General features: G+C 41.8%; 1 protein-coding gene and 1 long non-coding RNA gene across 6 annotated transcripts in view; both read left to right on the top strand.

Annotated features, from left to right (window-relative positions):
- LOC147108805 (uncharacterized) overlaps positions 1-7070 on the top strand; it is a 29936-nt gene extending 22866 nt beyond the window's left edge. The window contains exon 2 of the long non-coding RNA XR_015080664.1: positions 119-7070. This is a non-coding gene — a long non-coding RNA (uncharacterized LOC147108805). The remainder of the gene's footprint in view (positions 1-118) is intronic.
- Positions 7071-14091: 7021 nt separating this feature from the next.
- lsm14b (LSM family member 14B) overlaps positions 14092-24558 on the top strand; it is a 31016-nt gene continuing 20549 nt past the window's right edge. For 3 of the 5 annotated variants that reach the window (XR_015080657.1, XR_015080656.1, XM_086005658.1), the window contains exons 1-4: positions 14092-14441; positions 19362-19516; positions 20692-20827; positions 22348-22485. Coding sequence is in view for 3 of the 5 variants with exons in the window: in XM_086005658.1 (XP_085861784.1) it covers positions 14315-14441; positions 19362-19516; positions 20692-20827; positions 22348-22485 (556 nt within the window). In the remaining 2 variants the exon portion in view is untranslated. The remainder of the gene's footprint in view (positions 14442-19361; positions 19517-20691; positions 20828-22347; positions 22486-24558) is intronic. The other 2 variants (XM_086005657.1, XM_086005659.1) reach the window with 2 other exon arrangements.

Raw genomic sequence — 24558 nt, 5'->3', positions numbered from 1 at the left:
TTGAGTACTGGGTTGTGGAGGGCCGATATCCATGTTCCACACTAGGTCACTGCCTAATGCCTGGAGGTCGGGTGGGAGCTCTGGATTGATATTTTTCTCTTCCTTCTCCTCCCCAAAGGACACTTGGATATGCATCTGTAACACCATTACCTACAGGGCTACAGACCAAGAGCTGGAAGTTGGGATTAGGCTGGATAGTTCTCTCGGCTGGCACAGACGCGATGGGCTGAATGGCCTCCTTTCTGTACCTTAAATGTCTATGATTCTACGACAAGAAGGCTAATTGCAGTATCTCAACTACTGCCTCTGCTGCGATGAGTTAATTTACACAAGAATCAAACCTGTGACCGTTTGGGGGTCTGTATGCTCAGTATCACATCACACAACACATTTACCCACCAAGTCTTGGACTGTTGTATTAAATACTGCAAGATGAATTTGTTTTGACAGCTGAGATCTATCAACTTTATATGTTTCAGGTGATAAAAGGCCATCTAAATTAGTGATAATTAACTCCAATATTTTTTTTTCACTGTTTAGAGTCTTGCTATTTAGAGTATATTTCTTTTTTTCCATTTGTTTTCCCATTTCTCTGCATTTGCTGCCTATTTATCTGCTCCACTAATCTATCTATCTTCCTGCAATCTTCTACATTCTTCCTTGCAATTTACTATGCCCCTTAATTTGGTAACATCAATATCGCTGCTTACGTCAGGGTAGAAGCGTTCACGTCGCGGCCCTGTTTCAACCAATTCCGCCACCACGCACAGCATGCCTGAAGACGGAAGTAGTTGTCGATGTCAGAAACACTGGTCTTTTTCAAGACCGGCATTGACTGTTATATCTGCTAACGTTGAAGGGTTCTCTATAGCTAAACAAAACATCCTCGCTACATTATGCAATGAGTTGGAGTGTAATGTCCTCTGCCTGCAGGAGCCACATAGAGCAAGTGAGAACAACCGCCCAAAAATACCAGGAATGGTCTTGGCTATTTAAAGACCTCATCAACAATATGGCAGTGCTGTATTTGTTAGAGCTGGTTCAGTTGCAGAAGCCACTTCTAAAACAGAGGAGGATATCATTGAAATTCTAACCGTAGAGCTGAGCAAAGTAGTAGTGACCTCAGTGTACAAGCCACCTGCCACAGATTTCAGCTTCTCTAACCCTGTACCCAACCTGCACAATAAACCACAGATCATCATTGGAGACTTTAATAGCCACAGTACCCAATGGGGGTACAAGGAGACTAACAATGATGGACGCTAACCAGCTTAGTCTCATCCACGATCCTAAATTGCCAGCCTCCTTCCACAGTACCCGCTGGAAGTGTACATATAATCCAGATCTTGCCATTGCCAGCAACGACATCGCTGGCCTCTGCAAGAAGCTTGTCACAGACCCAATACCACAGACACAACACCGTCCTATTGGCATCCAAGTAAATGCAGCAGTGTTACCAACCGTCGTGCCATTCGAAAGGCGCTTCAACTTCAAGAAGGTCGATTGGAACGGTTTTACACAAGCACTTGACCACAAGGTTAAACACATTAAACTACTACCTGAGCACTACAACCTCTGCAAAAGCTGTCCAAAAAACAGTTAGAAGGAAGATCCCCTGAGGTTGCAGAGTACACTACATCCCTGGTCTCACCAAGGAGAATGCTGAACTCTACTGGGAGTATGTCTCAATGTTTGAATCTGCCCCCTTCTCAGAGGAAACCATATTTACCGGTGAGAGGGTGATAAGTATCTCTCAAGAACGTCAAAACACCTGGAACACCTTGATAGAGACAACAGATCTTACAAAAAACAGCAAGAAGGCATAGTCTCTTATACGCAAACTTGGAGGTGATCCCAAGAAAGCTGCCCAACATCCAAATGTGTCTGCTAACCAAGTTGCACACCAGTTGCTCCTAAATGGAAAAATCAACAAGAAACAACCAAGAGCACAACTAGATAGGAAGAAGTACAGCGATGATCCTGGCTTCACTAGACCATTCACCATGGAAGAGCTGGAAACTGGTATATCTAGTCTAAAACACGGGAAAGCAATTGGTCTTGACAACATAGCAACGGAGCAGATAAAGCATTTTGGACAGAAAGCAAAGAAATGGCTCCTACAGTTGTTCAACCACTGTCTGGCAACACACAAGCCACCTAATATCTGGCAGAAGGCACATGTAATAGCACTATTAAAGCCTGGAAAAGATCCCTCAGATCCTAAGAGTTTTCGGCCAATTTCACTGCTTTGCCACACCTATAAGCTGTTTGAACGCCTGATACTCAATGGGATAGCACCAACTGTAGATGAGAAGATCATTCCAGAGCAAACAGGTTTCCACCCCGGCAAATCAACAACAAGCCAACTGCTCAACCTCACACAACACATCGAAGATGGTTTTGAGCAAGGGATGGTAACAGGTGCTGTTTTTGTAGACCTGTCAGCAGCATACGATAGTGAACCATAGACGTCTCCTCTGCAAGATTCTAGAGATGACAAAAGAGATTCACTTAACAGAGCTGTTAGAAAGCATGCTTCAGAATCGCCGGTTCTATGTTGAACTAGGTGGGAAGCGCAGCAGGTGACGTATTCCGAAGAATGGTCTTCCTCAGGGAAGCGTGCTTGCACCGCTGCTGTACAACATCTACATGAATGACCAACCTATAGACGGTGTTACACGCCGTTTTATATATGCTGATGACTTGTGTGTTACTGCCCAAAGCACTGATTTTAACACAGTGGAGAAAACACTTTCTGAGGCCTTGGAGGGACTAAAATCCTACTATGAAGAAAACCACCTTTGTGCAAACCAATCAAAGACGCAAGTTTGCGCATGCCACCTCAGAAACCGTGAAGCCAAACGCCAGCTGAAAGTAACCTGGTGTGGAGCAACACTGACGCATTGCGAGCACCCTATCTACTTAGGAGTCACCCTTGCCTGATGCCTCACCTTCAAGAACCACACCGAGAAGACAAAAGCAAAAGTGAGCATACGAAACAACATCCTGAATAAGCTCACTAACACAAGATGGGGAACAAGCCCGAAAACATTGCGAACCAGTGCACTTGCTCTTTGCTATTCCACTGCCGAATACGCCTGCCCTGCATGGGAAAAGGTCTACTCATGCCAAGAAGATGGATGCCGTTCTGAATGCAAGCTGCCGATTTATCACAGGTTGCTTAAAACCAACAAACACCAACAGCCTATATATCCTGGCGCGTATCGCTCCCCCTGATATAAGAACGGTAGCCAGCAAGAAAGAGCGACTCCATCAAACATCAGATGAGAGACACCCTCTGCATTGTCATACACCTACACCCAGCCGCCTAAAGTCAAGAAAGAGCTTCATGAACAGTGTTGTTCCATTACAATCAACCTCATCTGAAGCCCGCATCGCCTTGTGGAAAGACCGGCTCGCCAGTCTTGAACAACCCCCAGCGATGGAAACTTTACTTGATGAAAGCCTTCCCCCAGGAGCTAATTGCAACTGGGCAACCTGGAAGTGCCTTAACAGACTTGGGACCGGTGTAGGTTGCTCAAAGGTGTCACTAAGCAAATGGGGATATTCAACCAGCCCAACAACTTGTGAATGTGGAACTGAGGCACAGACTATGCAACATCTCCTGCAATGCCCATCGTTAGAGGAACCCTGCACTGTTGCAGATCTTGCCGAATTCAACAACGAGGTGCAAAAATGTGTCCAGTTCTGGCTGGGCTATGTATAGACTGTCCGTGGACACGATAAGAAGACCTCGGAATCTTTTCTGTTTTTCATTCATATAAATTATTCTAACACTTATTCCTGAGGCAGACCATTGCCCATATTCCTCAAACCCAAAAAACATCCATTAATGTCTACTTTTTCTTTCTATCCCCACCCTATTCTTTTATCGTGTCCCTACATTTCCTTTAATGACATTTGCCTTAATCTTTTGTCGGGCATGCAATCAAATGTCTTCTGAAAGTCTATGTATACAATATCCCTTTAGCTATACGATAGCAAAATACTGCAGACGCTGGAAATCCGAAATAACAGCAGAAAATGATGGAAAAACTCAGCAGGCCAGGCAACATCCGTGGAGAGAAAATAGAGTCAACGTTTCGGATGCGAACCCTTTGTCAAGACAGGGTTCGACCCGAAACATTGACTTTTTTTTCTCTCCACTGATGTTGCCTGGCCTGCTGAGTTTTTCCAGCATTTTCTGTTATTTCCCTTTAGCTATACACTGATTTCTCCAAAAAATCTATTACCTTATTAAGAACTTGCATTGATAAAGCACCTTTCACATCCTCAGGACTGCTCAAATATTTCACAGCCAATGAATTACTTCTGCAGTGTATTCAATTTGGTTGTTGTGTTTGACGATATAACAATGTGCACACTACATGATTCCACAACTACCAACTGAGATAAATTGACATGAATCTGTTTTGGTGGTACTGGATGAGGGATGAATGGTTATCAGGACTCTAGAAGGTGATCTCGCTACTCTCCTTCAAATTGTGAAGGATCTTTTACACCCACCTGAACGTACAGAGACGGCCTTAATTTAACATTTCATCTGAAAGACTGCATCTCCATTAATTCAGCAGTCCATTAGCGCTACACTGAAATTTCACCCTAGATTGTGTTCAAGTCCTGGAATGGGGCTTCAACCTACAACCTTGTGGGAGTGCTACCAACTGAACCAAGCTGACACTAGTCAGACATGACCCATTTACATATCCATCTGACATAACCCTCATCCATGCTTTTGTTACCTCCGGACTTGACTATTTCAATGCTTTCTTAACTGGTCTCCCATCCTATCTCCATAAAGTTCAGCTCATCGAAAACTCTGCTGCCTGTATCCTAACCCGCATTGAGTGCTGCTCACCCATCACCCCCGTGCTCACTGACCTACTTTGGCTCCTGAAACCCAACACCCCCAATTTAAAATTCTAATCCTGTGTTCAAATCCCATCATGGCCTCGTCCCTATCTCTATAACCTTCTCCAGCCCTACAACCCTCTGAAAACTTCATGTTCCTCCAATTCTGACCTCCTGCATCCCCCACTCACTTTGCTCTGCCGTTGGCAGCTGTGCCTTTAGCCATATAGGCCCTAAATTCTGGCATTTCCTCCCTACCTCTCCATCTCCTTCTGCTTTCAGACACTCCTTTTAAAACCCACTTCATTTGCTGAGCTGTTGGTCACTTCTAATATCTCCTTTTGGCTTGTTAATTTTTGTCTAATTACGCTTTTGTGAAGCACCTTGGGATATTTTTCTACAGAAAGGTGCTATATAAATGAAAGCTGCTGTTTTGTTGTTGACATGTGATTGTCCCTGATTAACCCATGCCTTTCTAAATATTAATTTCATCCTGTAATATGGACTCTTATTCATAAGTTTATTCATAGCCAAGGTACTTTCTTGGCCTTTTCCCTTTTTTACTACAGTGATGTAATATTTACCACCCTCCAGACATTTGACATAATTTCTGTGTCCAAATATTTTTTCAAAAATTATGGTTAATGCCTCTGATATTTCCTCCCTAACGTCCTTCAATATTCTGAGGTTCATGCTATCTGGGCTTTCTATCTGCTTCTTGATTCATTCTTTCTTTCTCTTTATCTATCCCTCTACATGGAAGGTGGTGGGTGTCAGCATGATGGGGAAGGGAGCTACCAAGGGCCACAAGCCATATTTCTGGTGGTGGGTGGAAGGAGATATTTGGCCAGAGTAGCAGGCTGTATTTTGGGTAATGGATTGCAAGGTCATGGAGCATTGGTGGAGGTATGAATCCAGCCAGGGCCACAGGCAGTTTTTGGATCACAGATATGGAGATGGATCCACCAATAATGCCACCTAGCTTTGGGAGGACTAGAAGTATAACCATAAAAAGAAAGACTTGCATTTATATAGCGCCTTTCATGACCACCGGACGTTTCAAAGCGCTTTACAGCCAATGAAGCACTTTTTGAAGTGGAGTCACTGTTGTAATGTGGGCAATGCAGCAGCCAATTTGCACACAGCAAGCTCCCACAAACAGCGACGTGATAATGACCAGATAATCTGTTTTGTGTTATGTTGGTTGAGGGATAAATAGTGGCCAGGACACCAGGGATAACGCCCCTACTCTTCTTCGAAATAGTGCCATGGGATCTTTTACGTCCACCTGAGAGAGCAGACAGGGCCTCGGTTTAACGGCACCTCCAACAGTACAGCACTCCCTCAGCACTGTACTAGAGTGTCAGCCTAGATGTCCCCCTGGAGTGGGACTTGAACCCACAACCTTCTGACTGAGAGGCGAGGGTGCTACCAACTGAGCCACAGCCATAGCACATCACATGCACATCTTGCAGCTTAAAACTTACTCCACATGTTATGAAAATAGTATGATGTGACCTTCCTGGTAGCACAGGAGGTGTGTGCTAGATCTACATAAAGCTTTAAAAAAAAGTCCTTGATATTTTCCTCTATGTTGACTGCAAGTCTTTTAAATCCTACCCTCCCTAATTTCTCATTTTGCTTCCCTACCATACAGCTTATATTTCTTGTTAGGGGATAACAAAGAAGAAAACTATATTTCCCATATGGCTTTTTAAAAAACTTTATACTTTTGAAGAGGACAAGAGAAACAGAGAAAACAAATACTATAGTGAAGATCAAAAATAAAAGGCAAATTTGACAGCATTCAAAAAAAATGATCATGGGCACCATGTCCCACCACTGGGTTTTGGAGTTATTACATACTTTCAGAACTTATCTATAGAAAATAACAATTGGAAGAGAACAGTTACAAGTTCTGATGGGTTCAGAACACATCATGAGCTGTGAGACCAAGATATGAGTTTTTTGTCATCTGAACCTCAAGAATCGATTCATTTCCTTTTGTAATCACTTACCCATTTTTAAACAGTGTGTCCTTTGGAGCTATGGGGCCAATATAATTTTGTTTCCCATCTAGCTTTTCAGGTTTTTGTTCCAGTCGTGGATATCAAAGTGAACATTCATGTCATGAAACTCTAAAATCAACTGGATGATGATGTTCTCAATAAAATATACAATTTGAAAACTTACAGAAATTTGTTCTGAAATTGCTTACTGGAAAATAACACTTCAGTAAAGATCCATGGTATGCATTTCTCAATACAACAGTAAGAACTTCATAATACAAAGCATGAAACTATTAAAATACATATGAAACAACATAACTAAACGGAATTTCAGACAAACGAAAAACATGCACAACTACTTGACAATATATACCTCCATTGACATGGAGACTAGTGAGACAGATGACCAATATCATCAGGAAAGGGATAAACCAGATACCTATACATCAGTTAATCTAATGTCAGTTGTGTGCAAACTCTCAGAATCAATAATTCAAGCTAAAACTAGTGAGCATTGGAAAATGCATGCATTTAATGGAGTGTCAGAATGGATTTGTCAAAGGCAAGTTGTGTTTGACAAATTTAATAGTATTTTTGCGAAGGTGACGAAATGGATAGATAAAGGCATGCAGTGTATATGGATTTTCAGAAGGTAAGGTAACTCAGGAGGCTTTTACCAAAATTCAGGCATATAGTGTGAGGAAATGAAGGAGTATGAAAGAAAGTTGATTGATAGAGAGGAAACCAAGAGTTAGGGTAATCAATGTTGCTTGGTTTGGAGAAGAGTTGGAGGTGGTCTACTTTAACAGGCAGTGCTGGGTTCATTTTTGTTCTCGGCACAAATAAAAGATGATTTGGCACAGGGAACACAATATTGAAATTTGCTGACATCACAAATGTATGGGGTTTGAAAATTAATGCGGAGCACTGTACAAAACTTCAAGAGGGCATAACAGATTAGTGGAAAGGGCAAACAAATGGCAGATACAATTTAATGTGGAGAAGTATGAGGTAATACATTTTAGGAGGAAACAAGGACTATAAACTCAATGGACAGATGCTGAAGGATGTGGATGGATGGAGGTTCAAATACAGAATTCTTGGGAAGTGCGAGTACAGATTGATAAAACCACAAGACCAATAACATTCTGAGGTTTATAACTAGGGCCATAGAGTAGAAGAGTAGAGAAGTACTGTAATAAATTTGCCCACGGTAATAGTTAGGCTACAGTTAGAATACAGTGTACAGTTTTGGAGACCCCATCATAGAAAAGACATTAAAGCCGTAGCAAGCATATAGCCTAGTTTATTTCAAATTATGTTGTTTTGATAGGGTGAATAGGGAAACACTGTTGTTTCTTGTTGGGGAGTCAACAGCGTGTGATTCTAGACAATTAGTACAAGGTTAATCATATTATGTGAAATAAGTCTCACCAAATTAGAAATGTTAAGATCAGCTCACTAACTGAGTCACAGATACATGGCGACTTTATTTACCAAATTATACAACTGACTGAACAGAGTTCAGACACAAGTCTATAGCTATTGTACTTACCAGAATAATTTAGGAGATTATTTTGGCTATGTTACTGCTCCTTATCGGTGATTCTATTTCTTGAAACAATAATACATTTGACCCACCCCCAGCTGTCATTCTAAATTCCAATTATGTCACAAATGAAATGAATAATAAACAATGAATTACCAACACAATGGTGACTACAGCATCACAAAGAATCACAACACAACAGCATGTGGTGATGGGTAATTTTGCCTGAAAATTATTATTCTCAAAGGTTGCTGAAAAATCTTTTTTTTGCCTATGTGTTGTATATGTATTTTGATTACTGTCACATTTTTAGGTTTTTACACTAGCTATTTTCTTGGATTCAACGTTACCAACGACTCCTCTAAGCAGACCTCACACCTCCTACGAATTGTGTTTTATCTTTTCCTGCCCAATATCTAGGTAACAGAGAGCAAGACCCAAGGATTGTAACAAAGAACCCTTCTACTGTACATCAGCCACTGAAATGGATCATATGCAAAATTGATTCAGTATACATTCTATAAGACTGAGGCTCAGCCTCTAAAGCAGCAGATGGTTTATTTAAATGAAACCGGTAAATGAACAGTATACAGTAAAACAGTAAATAATATACTTTACTATTCTGCTCGATACATAAAATAATAAATATGTCCCTCATCTTTTCTCCATACATAGACTTTAAAATAAAGGACGTGGTAACAGGGCACTTAGAAAATAATAATTGGATTGGGCAGAGTCAACACGGATTTATGAAAGGGAAATCGTATTTGACAAATCTATTAGAGTTTTTTGAGGTTGTAACTAGCAGAATAGATAACGGGGAACCAGTGGATGTGGTGTATTTGGATTTTCAGAAGGCATTCGATAAGGTGCCACACAAGAGGTTATTAAACAAAATTAGGGCTCAGGGATTGGGGGTAATATACTAGCATGGATTGAGGATTGGTTAACGAACAGAAAACAGAGTAGGAATAAACGGGTCATTTTCAGGTTGGCAGGCTGTAACTAGTGGGGTACCGCAAGGATCAGTGCTTGGGCCTCAGCTATTCACAATCTACATCAATGATTTGGATGAGGGGACCAAAATATATCCAAGTATGCTGATGATAAAAAGCTGGCTGGGAATGTAAGTTGTGAGGAGGATGCAAGGAGGCTTCAAGGGGATATAGACAGGCTCAGTGAGTGGGCAAGAACATGGAAAATGGAATATAATGTGGAGAAATGTGAAGTTATCCACTTTGGTAGGAAAAATAGAAAAGCAGAGTATTTTTTAAATGGTGAGAGTTTGGGAAATGTTGGTATTCAGAGGGACCTGGACGTCCTTGTACACGAATCACTGAAAGTTAACATGCAGGTACAGCAAGCAATTAGGAAAGCAAATGGTATGTTGGCCTTTATTACAACAGGATTTGAGTATAAGAGTAAAGATGTCTTGCTGCAATTATATAGGGACCTGGTGAGACCACACCTGGAGCATTGTGTACAGTTTTGGTATCCTTACCAAAGGAAGGATATACTTACCATAGAGGGAGTGCAACGAAGATTCACCAGGCTGCTTCCTGGGATGGGGGATTGTCCTATGAGGACAGATTGAGTAGACTAGCTCTATATTCTCCAGAGTTTAGAAGAATGAGAGGTGATCTCATTGAAACATGCTAAATTCTTACAGGGCTTGACAGGGTAGATGCAGGGAGGATGTTTCCCCTGGCTGGGGAATCTAGAAACAGGGGTCACAGTCTCAGAATGAGGGGTTGGCCATTTAGGACTGAGATAAGGAGAAATTTCTTCACTCAGAGGGTGGTGAATCTTTGGAATTCTCTACCCCAGAGGGCTGTGGAGGCTCAGTCGTTGAGTATATTCAAGACAGAGATCGATAGGTTTTTGGATATTAAGGGAATCAAGGGATATGGGGATAGTTCAGGAAAGTGGAGTTGAGGTTGAAGATCAGCCATGATCTTATTGCATGGCAGAGCAGGCTCGAAGGGCCAAATGGCCTACTCCTGCTCCTATTTCTTATGTTCTTATATTCTTAAATAGAAGCTTACTTCTTACATGGTTAAATATGCAGCAGAACTAGCTTAGCTTCTATACTGCTGACATTCAAAAGTAAAAACCAGAGCTGGCAACATCAGAAAAATATGAGGAGTGAAATTTATGATCACGTAAAGAGACAGATTATTCTCAAACCCCATTTAATAAACGTGTTTCTCTTTCGGAGTAAGACACATCTTACATTTCTATAATGTAAAGAGGGTAATTTACCGGATTAGTAATAACTAGATGCAGCGTAGGAGGGCTGAGGGATGATTGGAGAAGTTGATCCTGTGCTTCTAGATGATATCTGGCATATCAATGAAAAGGAGCTGGTAACAAAAGGCTATTTGTGGGGGGGGAGGGTGGAAATTAGTGACTCACTTCAAATGAATGGGTTTAAAAATGTCAATGAGTGCAGAAGAGTTACCTGAGACAGGATTGTAGGAGCAGGCGGAAGCATTTGTCCACATATTTTGGGTGAGACGTTAAAGCGAAGCCCCATCCACTCTCAGGTGGATGTAAAAGATTCCATGGCACTATTTTGAAGCAGAGCAGAGGGATTTATCCCCAGAGTCCTGGCCAACATTTATCCCTCAATCAACAGAACTAAAAAACAGGTCATTATCAGAAAGGGTGGTGGAGGCAGATTCAATCGTGGATTTCAAAATGGAATTGGAAAAAAAAATGCAGTTCTACAGGGATAGGTCGGGGGAGTGGGACTAGCTGAAGTTCTCTTGCAGAGAGCCGGCATGGGCACGACGGGCCTAATGGCCTCCTTCTATGCTATTCTATCACATTGCTGTTTGGTGGAGCTTGCTGTGCACAAATTGGCTGTTTTTTAAAATTTGTTCACAGGATGTGGGCGTTGGTGGCAAGGCCAGCATTTATTGCCCATCCCTAATTGAGATGGTGGCGGTGAGCTGCCTTCTTGAATCGCTGCAGTCCTTGTGTAGTCCCACAGTGCTGTCTTTATGGGAGTGGTTTGGTACAACTGAGTTGCTAGGCCAGACCGGGTAAGGATGGCAGGTTTCCTCCACTAAGGGGCATTAGTGAACCGGATGGGTTTTTATGACAATCCAGTAGTTTCATGGTCACCATTACTGATACTAGCTTTTTATTCGAGATTTATTTAATTAACTGAATTTGAATTCCCCCAGCTGCCGTGGCGGGATTTTGAATTCACATCTCCAGATTATTAGTCCCGTCCTGCTGGATTACTAATACAAAAGCAGAATACTGCGGATGCTGGAAATCTGAAATAAAAACAAAAAATGCTGGAAATACTCAGCCGGTCAGGCAGCATCTGTGGAGAGAGAAACAGAGTTAATGTTTCAGGTCGATGCCCCTTCGTCAGAACTGGAAAAAGTTAGAGATGGAACAGATATTTAAGCAAGCGTCGGGCCAGGGAAAGGGGGGAGGGGAGGAAAGAGTAAAAGGGAAGGTCTGTGGGAGGATGGCAGGCAGGAGAGATTAACAGACAAAAAGAGATGATGGTGCAAGGCAAAAGGAGCTGGGAATAGGACAAGTTAAGAAAACAAAAGGTGAGTCTGCTGGATTACGAGTCCAGTAACATAACCACTACGCTGAAATAACAACAGAAAATGCTGGAAATACTCAGCAGGCCAGGCAGTATCTGTGGAGAGAGAAACAGAGTTAACGTTTCAGGTCTGGGACCCTTCACCAGATTTCCAGCATCCGCAGTATTTTGCTATTATACAACCACTACGCTACCGTTCCCCTAATACGATAGCAAAATACTGCAGATGCTGGAAATCCAAAATAACAACAGAAAATGCTGGAAAAACTCAGCAGGCCAGGCAACATCCATGGAGAGAAATTAGAGTCGGCGTTTCAGGTCTAACCCTTTTCAAAACTGGAAAGGAAATGAAATAGATCGAAAGGCAGGGCTGGGAGAGAACAAAAGAAGTGAAGAGACATTAAGAGCTTTTAAAACGAGACGAGATGGTGATAGGACTAGTGGAGACAAAAGACGGCTCAGATTAGGTGTGAAATGTTCTGGCAGAATGAGAGACAGCTGCCATGTGGGAGAGAGAAAAAAAAGGAAAGAGGGGGGAGGGAAAAACCAAGACAAAGGGGTGGATTAAAAATGTAAGTAAAAATGTAATAGGGGCCGAGGTTATGATCTGAAATTGTTGAACTCGATATTGAGTCTGGAAGGCTGTAAAGTGCCTAATCGGAAGATGAGGTGCTATTCCTCGAGTTTACGTTGAGCTTCCGTGGAACAATGCAAGAGGCCAAGGACGGTGAGGTCCGAGTGGGAATGGAGCGGTGAATTAAAATGACAGGTGACCGGAAGCTCGGGGTCACCTTTACGGACTGAACGGAGGTGTTCCGCAAAGCGGTCTCTGCCGCATCTGCTCCAACAATGCCACCTTCCACACCAGTGCTTCCGACATGTCTTCCTTTTTCCTCAACCAAGGATTCCCCTCTACCGTGGTTGACACGGCCCTTGACCGTGTCCGTTCTATCTCCCGCACTTCTGCCCTCACCTCTGCCCCTCCCTCCTGGAACCACGATAGGGTTCCCCTTGTCCTCACCTTTCACCCCACCAGCCTCCACATTCAACGGATCATCCTCCACCATTTCCGCTACCTCCAAAGTGATCCCATCACCAAACGCATCTTCCCCTCCCCTTTCAGCATTCCGTAGGGACCGCTCCCTCCGAGACACCCTAGTCCACTCCTCTATCACCCCCAGCACCCCTTCCCCTTCGCCTGGCAACTTCCCGTGCAAGCACAGGAGATGTAACACCTGTCCCTATACCTTCCCACTGTCCAGGGCCCCAAACACCGCTGCTCACGATGCGGTCTCCTCTACATTGGGGAGACCAAACGCAGATTGGGTGACCGCTTTGCGGAACACCTCCATTCAGTCTGTAAGGGTGACCCCGAGCTTCCGGTTGCCTGTCATTTTAATTCACCGCTCCATTCCCACTCGGACCTCACCATCCTTGGCCTCTTGCATTGTTCCACGGAAGCTCAACGTAAACTCGAGGAACAGCACCTCATCTTCCGATTAGGCACTTTACAGCCTTCTGGACTCAATATCGAGTTCAACAATTTCAGATCATAACCTCGGCCCCTATTACATTTTTACTTACATTTTTTACCCACCCCTTTGTTTTGTTTTTTCCCTCCCCCCCTTTCCTTTTTTTCTCTCTCACACATGGCAGCTGTCTCTCATTCTGCCAGAACATTTCACACCTAATCTGAGCCATCTTTTGTCTCCACTAGTCCTATCACCATCTCATCTAGTTTTGAATACCTCTTAATGTCTCTTCACTTCTTTTGTTCTCTCCCAGCCCTGCCTTTCGATCTATTTCATTTCCTTTCCAGTTTTGAAAAAGGGTTAGACCCGAAACGTCGACTCTAATTTCTCTCCACGGATGTTACCTGGCCTGCTGAGTTTTTCCAGCATTTTCTGTTGTTATTACCGTTCCCCTAATGTTTCCTACAGTGACCACACCTCAAAACAAATAGTACTTCATTGGCTGTAAAGCGCTTTGGTGGACGGCTGGGTGGGTGGTGGTGAAAGGCGCTATATAAATACAAGTCTTCCTTTTCTGTGTCCTGCGCAGCCTGCAGCGGTGGCCGCTGAGCGGCAGGGGTCGCTGGAAGCGGCGTGGGGCGGAGCGGCACCGCGAAGCCCGGGTGGGCCCTTAACGCCATATTTAAGCGACGTGAGGCGGCGAAATTGGGTCGGTGCGGGCGTTTAAAGCACGGTGGTGGTAGTAGGGGGGGGGGGCGTTGGAGGAAAAGACCCGGAGTAAGCGGAAAGGAATAAAAAAATCGTCATTATTCGTCAGCTTCGCGCAAGGTCCGTCGTCACCATGAGCGGCGGTGGCGGCACGCCGTACATCGGCAGCAAGATCAGCCTCATCTCCAAGGCGCAGATCCGCTACGAGGGCATCTTGTACACCATCGACACGGACAACTCCACCGTGGCCCTGGCCAAGGGTAAGCGCCCGGGGGAGGGGGCAAGATCTTTGCTTCTCCCCCGGGGGCCTGGTCTTTACACCGGCCGCCCTCCCCTCCTTTCCTTTCAGCCTCTGCCTTTCTGAGGCCCTTTCCTTTTTTAAAAAAAAAAAAATTAAAATGTCAGAAATCTACTTCTTTTATAAAACATAAAAAAAATGGTAAGGTACGATACAGTCCAAAAGTCACATTGTGCATACATGCTAAATGCAGTCCAGGGTGCCCCATTCCAGTTACAGTGCAAATTATATTTACATTGAGCTTTTTTCTGATTCGTACAGCCTGAGGGAGGGGTGCTGGGGTTTATACTGGTTCCAGCCCCTTGGTGTACAACGGCAGGAGGGCCTTAAATTGTGGCCTTTTCCCTATTGAGCCTTTGCGGCGGCTGCACCAAGCTTCAGTGAGTCCCTCAGCATGTAGTCCTGGCCCTTTTATCTTGACTGCCCTTCTCAAACCATGTTTTAATATCTGCCTGCATCGAGCAACCATGGCCTCTTATTTATTATTGTGTGCCTCCACCTCCTGATGACTCCTTTTAATTTGCCTTTGTCCTGGTTTTGATTGCTTGTAACTGGGACAGGTAGTTGTGCTTACTTTTTTTAAAACCTCTTTGATTCCCACCTGCAACTGGTGCATTGACCTCATTAGTTTTTCCCCAGCGTCTTTTCTGCATGTCGAAGATTGACAGCTGACTTGTGGTCCATTTTCTCCTGAGGCACTATGTGCTTTAAGTGTGTAGTTTGCATTATTTATATTTGGATATATATATGCAGTCAAATGGTCTGAATTAGGAGTGTATACTATCCCTGTCTGGGCTCACGTGATGTAGGTCTACTAGCCCTGTCTGGGCTCACGTGATGTAGGTCTATCCCTGTCTGGGCTCACGTGATGTAGGTCGACAAAGCACAAAGGCTCAAGTAGCTGTTAAAATATGATTTGAAGCTGAAACTGTTGCAATGGCTCCAGTAATGTATGTTTGAAGTTGGGATACTTAATTACTCTAGTCCAAGCATCTTCAAAAGCTAATTTGTGTAAACATGCTCACATGAGCTCAACTGGCAATGTCCTGATATCCCTACAATATTGTGTTGACTTGTTATCTTGTATGGTAACATTTAGTTTTTTACAAATAAGTGGAGCATTAGTCTTTTAGCCCATCTGAGCCAGATGACTTTTTCTACTTTGAGTGCTGCCAACCTTTTAAGTACCTCCTTTTATATATAATTTCTCTACCTGCTCCTTTACTATGACATTGGCAGCTCTTTTGTGAAGACAAATGCAAAGTATTTATTCAGTGCTTCAGCCATACGCTCTACCTCCAAGATTTCCTTTTTGTCTAATTGGCCCCACCCTTCCCTTGGCTATCCTTTTTACTCAAGTTTATAAAATACTTCAGTGTTCCCTTTTTATATTACCTGCTAATCTTTTCTCATACTTTGCACCTATTTCCTTTTTCAGTTCTCTGCACTTTCTGTATTCTACTTGATTCTCTACTGTATTATGAACCTGACATTTAGCAGAAGCTTCCTTTTTATCTTTTTATTTTAATTTCAGTTTTTAGTCATCCAGGGAGCTCTGTAGCTTTGGATGCCCTTCCTTTCCCCCTCATGGGAATGTTTGGTCTGTATCTGAACTATCTCCTCCTTGATGTCCTCCCATTGCTCATTTACTGTTTTACACGCCAATCTTTGTTTCCAGTTCACCTGGGCCAGATCCCTTTTCATCTCACTGAAATGAGCCCTCAGTTGAGTATTTCACCTTTTTGTTCCTTGTCCCTTTCCATAACTACTCCTAAACCTAATATTCTGATCACCTGTTTCTCAGCAGCTCTCCCACTAAAACATGCTGCACCTGCCCCATTCAGTTCCCCAGAACTCAATCCAGCATGGCTTCCTTGAAGAAGGGTCAAACCCGAAACGTCAACTCAAATTTCTCTCCACGGATGTTGCCTGACTTGCTGAGTTTTTCCAGCATTTTCTGTTGTTATTTCGGATTTCCAACATCTGCAGTATTTTGCTATCGTACATGGCTTCCTTCCTCATTGGGCTGAAAAAAGTTCAATTACATTGAAGATGATCACCTTTGGTGGGTTCCCTTTTCTCGCCTCCTCCAAATTGTATTGGGTCCTTGGTGGACAAGTGGTGTCAAGTTGGTAAGTTATGGATGGTAAAAAGTGACCTTGACGTTTTTCTTGGATTTCAATAGTTTACTCGGGTTTTCTTCTAAACTGCCAAACTTTTATGCAGAGCTCGGAGATAGAGTTAAGACATTTGATTAACTGGAGTTAGTGAAACCGGAGGCTATAGAAAATCTGATTTGTCTATTAATGCTGTAGTACATTTTTTTTCAGGTCTTTGTATGCTTTTCACAAACTACCAGGGTTAATTTTGAGACATGTTTGACCATATTAAATTTTGTCTCTAGCTCTACCCAATATACACAGAGCCTTCAGGTTATGCTGACTAAATTGTATAGCTTTGCTGTCTTTGCCCAGTATATGTGGAGTAGACTGCAGAATTTTAGCTTAAATAAAACCACAATTGGGCAACTGAAAATTGTACTTGTAATGCAGAAAAATTGAGATGAATGACTTGGTTGATATTATTGCTGCTAATGTAATTCTACCAGCAGCAATTTGCTTGTCAAAATATTTTTATTTACCATAGTAACATTTCCCAATTTTGGGTCCTATGGAATGTATTAGACTGTTGCATCTGTCACTGCCTGGTCTGAAGAAAATCTGGGAGAAGTTGGGTAGATCATGTATCCTGAGATGAGGATATACTAATTTATATACAAAAAGGGGTGTCACTGTTTTAAGCTTTTGTGAATTGTCCATTCACTTGATATACAGGTAATTTGACACTACCCCCTGATTTAATCACCTTAGTTTCTAATTTACTAGCTAATACTGCAGATTGGCTAATATTTTCTCACCTGAAACCCATTGATTGATTGATTGTAAAATATCCAAAGAGATTCTAAGTAACTTGGGACAAGTTCCTCAAGTGTTTAGCAATGACTTCATTCCCCTTTCTGAAAAGCTTGATTTAATGTGTTTGACAGTTTGATTGATTTCCTTGAGTCAAAAGTTCTATCCAGAGTTGTTGTGCAATGATAATGTGGAATCATAGCATCTTTGTAGACTTCTCATAAATGCGCTAGATATTTGCAGCAGCAAAAAATGCAGCTTTGAGGGTGCAGCCAGAAAAAACTTGCGATGAGGAAGGATGTTTTAAATATGAAACTGGTGGTTAGTCTGTCAAAAGGTGAGCATAGAGCCCTCCGACAACAGCCTGCTCCAACAATCCTGTTTCAGATGACTGCACTTGCCATAAAATCAAGAATAGTACAGCACAGAAGGCGGCCATTCGGCCCATCGAGTCTGCACCTTCTATGAGTAGGAAACATCTGGAAGGGGATCATTAAACCGAATTTTTGGAATGGTTCCTTGGAAATCCAAAACAAATGACTAGATACTGGATGTGATGCCAATGATATGATCATGTGCTGTAATGGAATATTTGGTTCCTATCTAATCTGTCACTGCCTGGTCTGACGAAAAGGAGAGGGGCTGGGACATCAAACTCAATGCTGTAAATTGAATTGGCTTTGTTTTGTGGTAGTACTGCAAGACTTATAGGTTTGCGGCTTGAGTTGTGCACAGTGCTGTCGTGAACCCAGACAGACTTTTACAAAGACTTTTACAAATCTTCCGATTAGGCACTTTACAGCCTTCCGGACTCTATCGAGTTCAACAATTTCAGATCCTAACCTCGGCCCCCATTACATTTTTATATATATTTTTTATCCACACCTTTGTTTTGTGCCCTTCCCCCTTTTTTCCTCTTCCCACGTGACAGCTGTCTCTCATTCTGCCAGTGCATTTCACACCTCATCTAGAGCCGTCTTTTGTCTCTTTACTAGTCCATCTCGTCTTGTTTTGAATACCTCTTAATGTCTCTCTTGTTCTTTATCCCCATTTCCCAGCCCCCAAAGTGGCCTTTAATCTTTCATTTCCTGTGTTTTTTCAGTCCTGACGAAGGGTTTCGACCTGATACATTGACTCTCTTCTCTCTCCACGGATGTTGCCTGGCCTGCTGAGTTTTTCCAGCATTTTCTGTTGTTTCGGATTTCCAGCATCCGCAGTATTTTGCTATCAGACTTTTTACAAATAGCGTTCAAGATTAAAATTTGTTCTGCCGCAGGTAAACTATTTTAAATCGTTTGTAATTATATGAATCTCCAGACCTCGGCGAGTTCCCATGGCTGCTGGACTATGCACCTTCTATTGGTGACCTCGTAGGCTTCAGCCAATAATGCTCTGATCTGACTGCTAGGAGGCATGTGAGCAGCAAGGTGCTGGCTGTCTGACCTCCTGATGGTGGGGAGCCCCTGGGCTGTAATCGGCACTTCTCCAAGGCAACGTAGCTGAGATAAAGAGATCATTGGTATTGTGTTGGGGGAAGGGAGGCAGAAGGTCAGAGATTGTGGCTGTGAACGTGCTTCTTGCAGAAATGCACTGCAATGCCATGCTTGTGTTTCAAAAACATTGTAAATCTTCATCTAAATGTGGAATACAGCTTTACACCTTGCAAACGTAATCTAGCTATTTCTATTCCAACATGCCAATGGCAAATGAAAGGATCAAAAACAAGAACATCTTCTTCTGATCATAATCAAAAATTGACCTTTAATCTCATTGCAGAAAGATTACATTTGGACCACATCTATTGTGTGAAAAATGAATAAAGTGGTGCAAGTCACTAACTGTAATTGGCAACAATTATGTTCATTTTGATTCAAGGGTAGCTTCAAGTTTGAACCAGTACTGTCATGACCCAGGTGAAATTGTGTTGGATTATATTCCATGCATTATATTAAACTTTTTTGTTTTGGCAGTGCGATCATTTGGAACTGAAGACCGCCCCACAGACCGACCTGTTGCCCCAAGAGATGAAATCTATGAATACATCATCTTCCGTGGTAGTGATATCAAAGATATTACTGTGTGTGAGCCCCCAAAACCTCAACCCCAGGATCCTGCTATTGTACAGGTGAATAACTGAAGTTATTTTTAATATTGTTGCTGTCTGACTGTAAAGCATTATTAAAAAATAAGAATAAGAAGCAGGAGCAGGCCATTCAGCGCTTCGAGCCTGCTCCACCATTCAGTAAGATCATGGCTGATCTTCTACCTCAACTCCACCTTCCCGCACTAACTTGGTTCCCCTAGTATCCAAAAATCTATCGATCTCAGTCTTGAATATACTGAACAACTAAGCATCCACAGCCCTCTGGGGTAGAGAATTCCAAAGATTCACAACCCTTTTTAAGTGAAGAAATTTCTTCTCCTCTCAGCCCTAAAATGGCTGACACCTTATTCTGAGACACTGACCCCCAAGTTCTAGACTCCCCAGCCAGGTGAAACATCCTCCCAGCATCTACCCTGTCAAGCCCCTTAAGAATTTTATACATTTTGAGATCAACTCTCATTCTTCTAAACTCTAGGGGAATATAGGCCTAGTCTACTCCATCTCTTATCAGCCGTTTTGGTATCTATCTCATTGCCATACCATGATTGTCCTTGATTTACTACAGTACTAGTCACCAGATATGGGTAAGTTGGTGAAATTACTATTTTAAGCAGGAGGTCTATCCCTTTAAGTTACTTACTCATCCTAAGCAATTTTGTTGCTTTTGAAGCATTCATCTTCAAGTTTGGTTGGTGACAAATTCACTTCTTCAGGTGGCATCTGAAAGATTTACTCTTCCCTTTGATTCAACTTCACCCACCCATACCTTGTGCTGCTCTTTGAGAAGGCGGCCCAGTAACCACGCCTCCTAACTCTCCTCTGTTGGGCCCATAAAGAGATCCCGTTTGTGAAGTAGCAGTTCTCTGCAAGAATTATTTTGTGAAGGCCTTGGCCAAGATTAGAAACTTGTGCAAGGAACTATGGATCTAAAGATGAATCTAATCACTGACACAGCACCGATATGCCATGCTGCATCTTTTACCCATCTTGGAAATGGGAAAAGTTAAAGGATAATGTGGATGGTAAATACATATGGTAGAATAAAGAACTTCCTGTGGTTCTCGAACCCCTTCTGTTGCTTTGCCAACATTAATTTAAGTTTTACACTGTATTGTAGGATATTGCAATATGTATAGTGTCTATAGAAATGGTGTACCAGTAATAGTGTCAGTAATGAAATACCATCTTTCTTCCAGTCTTCGTTGAGCACTTCGTCAAGCACTTCATTTCAGCCTCCTGTGTCATACAGCCCATTCCGTAGTATGACTCCATATAGCCAGTTTGCTGGAGGATCCCTGGTTGGACAGCAGTATGGTGGCACTGTGGGTCTAGGTCAGTGTACTGTTCCCTCAGTCTGCTGCATAGTTTGTGTGCAGTTATGTATGTTAACATTTTGTACATATGAATATTGCAATGATTAAACTGTTTTAGTTTAGATTGTGCTGAAACTAACAATTTGAGCAGAATTGTTGGAAGTATCTGTAAATAATGGTTAGAGTGTTGACACTATAGCCTACCAGATCTGAGTTGCAATCCTTTGTAACTAGTAATTAATAGCCTCTATTTTAAACTTGTCAAGTAGTATACAGTATTCAGTTGCTGCAAATAACTTTCTAGGAAATGTTTTTAGGTTCAAATAAATTAAGGTAAAACCCCTGAAGGTCTGGATGTAGAATTGAATTTGAATGTGATTTGACATCTGTAAATAAACATTTTGTACTAACTACTGGAACAGAATCCACCTCATCAAATGTTCATGTTCATGGCATCACTTACCAAGTGATCACTTTTTTGTCTACTGTCTTGAGTTGCATTGATTGTAAAATGCCTTTTTAGTCTAACTTAATTTGTCAATACGAAGGATATCACTTTTTTGACAGTTGACATGTCTAAACCCCTTCAATCATTACAAGTCTCTTTTGTCAATATAAAAATGCATAAAGGTGCAATGCACATCACATTGTAAAGTAACTTGATCAGTGTAACAACTGAATTACTAGTGTAACTATCTAAAATACTGTAACAACATCAAATAAGTTGAGGAACGAGTTTTTCCATTAGTACAGCTGTTGCATAATTATTGTAGGAAACCATAACTTGCCAATTTAGACTAATTTACTGGAACTAATTGGAAGATGAACCATTTTAGTCCAGAGAAAAAGGTATAAAGATCTGGTTTGGTTTATAAAGCGTGGTAGCAGTTGCAACTTAAGATGTATTGTTACAGACAAACTGTTTTGAACTAGACTTGATCTGTACACCTTAGTTTTCAGAGACCATTGAATTAACAGTCCATATAGTGTGAAAATGTCTTGTTTCAAAACTCAATACAAACTGGAGTAATGCAAGTGTATACAAGTTTCATTACTTACAGTAATATTTGTCCATCTAGCTTAAATGAGGAATTGGTACTCGCTTTACAATAGAATAGGGTACTGCAACACATTAAAGATCATTTGGAAGAATATTTCATTGCCTGGGGAAACCTCCCAACTATTTGGGTAGACTGTATAATATTTTGACTACTGTTTCTCCCCCACCCCCTCTTGAATTGAGATGGTCCTGGCAGTAAATTCTTCAATTGTTAATACAATGCTGTGATTAAGTCTTAATGCCAGGTTTTTCCTTTGCAGTCTTGCACTACTCTACTTTTATCCTTGTATTTATACCAAGTGGTGTATAATTGGTCCTGCTGGAAAGTTTCTATACTAGTTGACAGTCAATGAATCTCTAACAAGTTATTGTAAAGTACCTTTGTAGGATTTGAGGATACTTAACGTTTCTTTTTAATATAAAAATTGGCAGCATTGATCCTCTGGTTCCCTTTTTCTTTCCTTCCTGCACTTTAACAGGATGCTCAACACCCACCCAAATCACAACTGTTTCTCACTCCAGTACTGATAGTCCTCCCTCACCACAACCAGCCTTTACAGAGCTTGAAATACCACCTGATCCAGCACCCTTGCAGAAAAGCCAACTGATTTCTCAGGGTAACGTCTGTCTGTAGTCTGCTTAAGGTTGTTTATCTGTTATGACTATGCTAGGCAGTTTCCGTTCTGTCTTGTCTTAGTTTAAAATGTGTCTTGTGTGCAGCATGTACTACTTGTTTGGAATTTTTTTTATTGAAGCATCTTCATTTTAACTAATTCACAAATATTTTGAGCAATGCCATGAGACCTGCTTATTATCATACTTGCAGTATTCCAAAACAGCAGGCCAAATAGATCCTATTTATTCTAAATTGCAGCTAGTCTGGTTTTGTTGATGTGCAAACTTTTTAAGTTACATTTTTATAAATTAATATATTAAATTCCTGTTGGTGCATAAGCAACCAACCACGGAGTTGATTTGCTCGTCTCCTCTCTACTGTTCTGGAATATGCCATTGATGTCTTGTAATTTTTAACGGTGCTTTGTGGATTTCTCTCTCCTGTTCCTCCATCCTTCTAAACCAACACTAACATTTAGCTGGCAGAAGGAGTATGATGATGAGGGGTGCACATGGCTCTCAGTTTGGACAAATGATCCTCTTGGCATATTTTAGCAATTTAATGGCCAATTCTTATTTGAAGCCAAGATCTATTGTAACCAAAGCTGCTACTTAAAAGTTCCTTTTTTTTTATTGAGGTTTTGTTTCTATTTCTGAATATCTGATCATTGAATTTTAGTAAAAGTAAATTGTCCTTGTGTAGCTAGCTACAATACATTCTGGAATGTAGTCTCCTTTGTGCTATAGATTCCATTAGGGTGGGAAAAGGTAGTTAGAGTGGGAACAGACTAGAGTATAAACATCGGCATAGACGATTTGGGCATGGCCTGTGCATAATTCCCTTGCATTATTAGTTTCTGTAGTGACTGTTTGTTTGTTTTTTAAAATTCCCTTCCCCTAGCCTGCCTGCCTGCATTTAGTGTGAAGGGAGGATACACCCTATATCAACCTATCTAATTGTGAATAGTTTTTGTGGGATTGTTTCTAGGCTTTGTTAACTATGTTAAAGTGTACCTACATTACTTCAGTAACTAAATGGAGATTCCAATAACCTAAATAGGGGCTAAGGGGTTGTAAGCTCAGACAATGACAGATTTTTGGATTGTACATGTCCGATATAAAATGTTGCTGGAGCTATGTGGAAAATAAAGCAGTCTCTTCAATGTTGAGAATTTGGGTCTGCTGGGGTGTCAAATGCTCCCTTAAGCAATCTGGTTGGCTGCTTTTTTTTTATAATTAGCCTCTTGTTGTCTTGTAGCTGCTAGTGGGACAGCAGGACCTGGGGGTGTTGCAATGAAACTCCCTTGTGATCTGGACCAGATCTGTGTCTTAGGCATGTGTACTTTAATGTCTCTGAAGTTGGATTAAGTTAACTCTAGGTCTGGTATTTTGATTTGACTTGTAAGCTGCTTTATTCAACAGTAGGTGATTCAACAGTAGGTGAAACATGCACAACACTGCCACATTAGTTCAGCTTATTTTTGTAATCTTGTGAACAGCAGAACATGGGTACACCAGTGAACTTGGGGTGAGGGGAGGCAAGAGAAGAGATGCATAATGTAGAAAGATGTTTTCCATCTGCTATTTAACCTGCTGACCATGCAGTAGCAGTTATTTCTCCCTTACAGCCTTTCTGCTGCCCTGACTGAATTTGGGTGTCTGATTCTTGAAACCTTCCTTCCAAGACAATTCAAAAAATGTTAACACCAAGGCAACGTTTAGGATGTATGCAAAACAGTTGCCCACCCTGCCTTGAAATTGTTTCTCATCTGCCTATGGATGGCCAACCCAGCCAGGGGCTGTCTAGGTACGCTACCAAAAATGCACATTAAAATCACAATGCCCAAGTCTATCTTGTGGTGGGGGAAAAATGGCCACAGAATCCTGAATCGTGACACAAGTGTCCAGGATCTAAATGTTGCTGTAACTATATAATAGAGCACTCACTTCTGTAATGGCCAGTTTCATGTTGATGGGACTTGAAGCTCCCATCACGCTAGTTTTTTTTCCCAAAAACTTTGTTTAATTGTGTGAAGCATATTTAAAAAAAAAATGTTCTAGACATTTTAGGTGGG

This window comes from Somniosus microcephalus, chromosome 13 (assembly GCF_052327205.1).
Source record: "Somniosus microcephalus isolate GS21.2 chromosome 13, FLI_Smic_1.0, whole genome shotgun sequence".
In the NCBI taxonomy this organism is placed as follows: Eukaryota; Metazoa; Chordata; class Chondrichthyes; order Squaliformes; family Somniosidae; genus Somniosus; species Somniosus microcephalus.
Note: the sequence above shows the minus strand (reverse complement) of the source record. Positions and strands in the feature narration are given on the sequence as shown.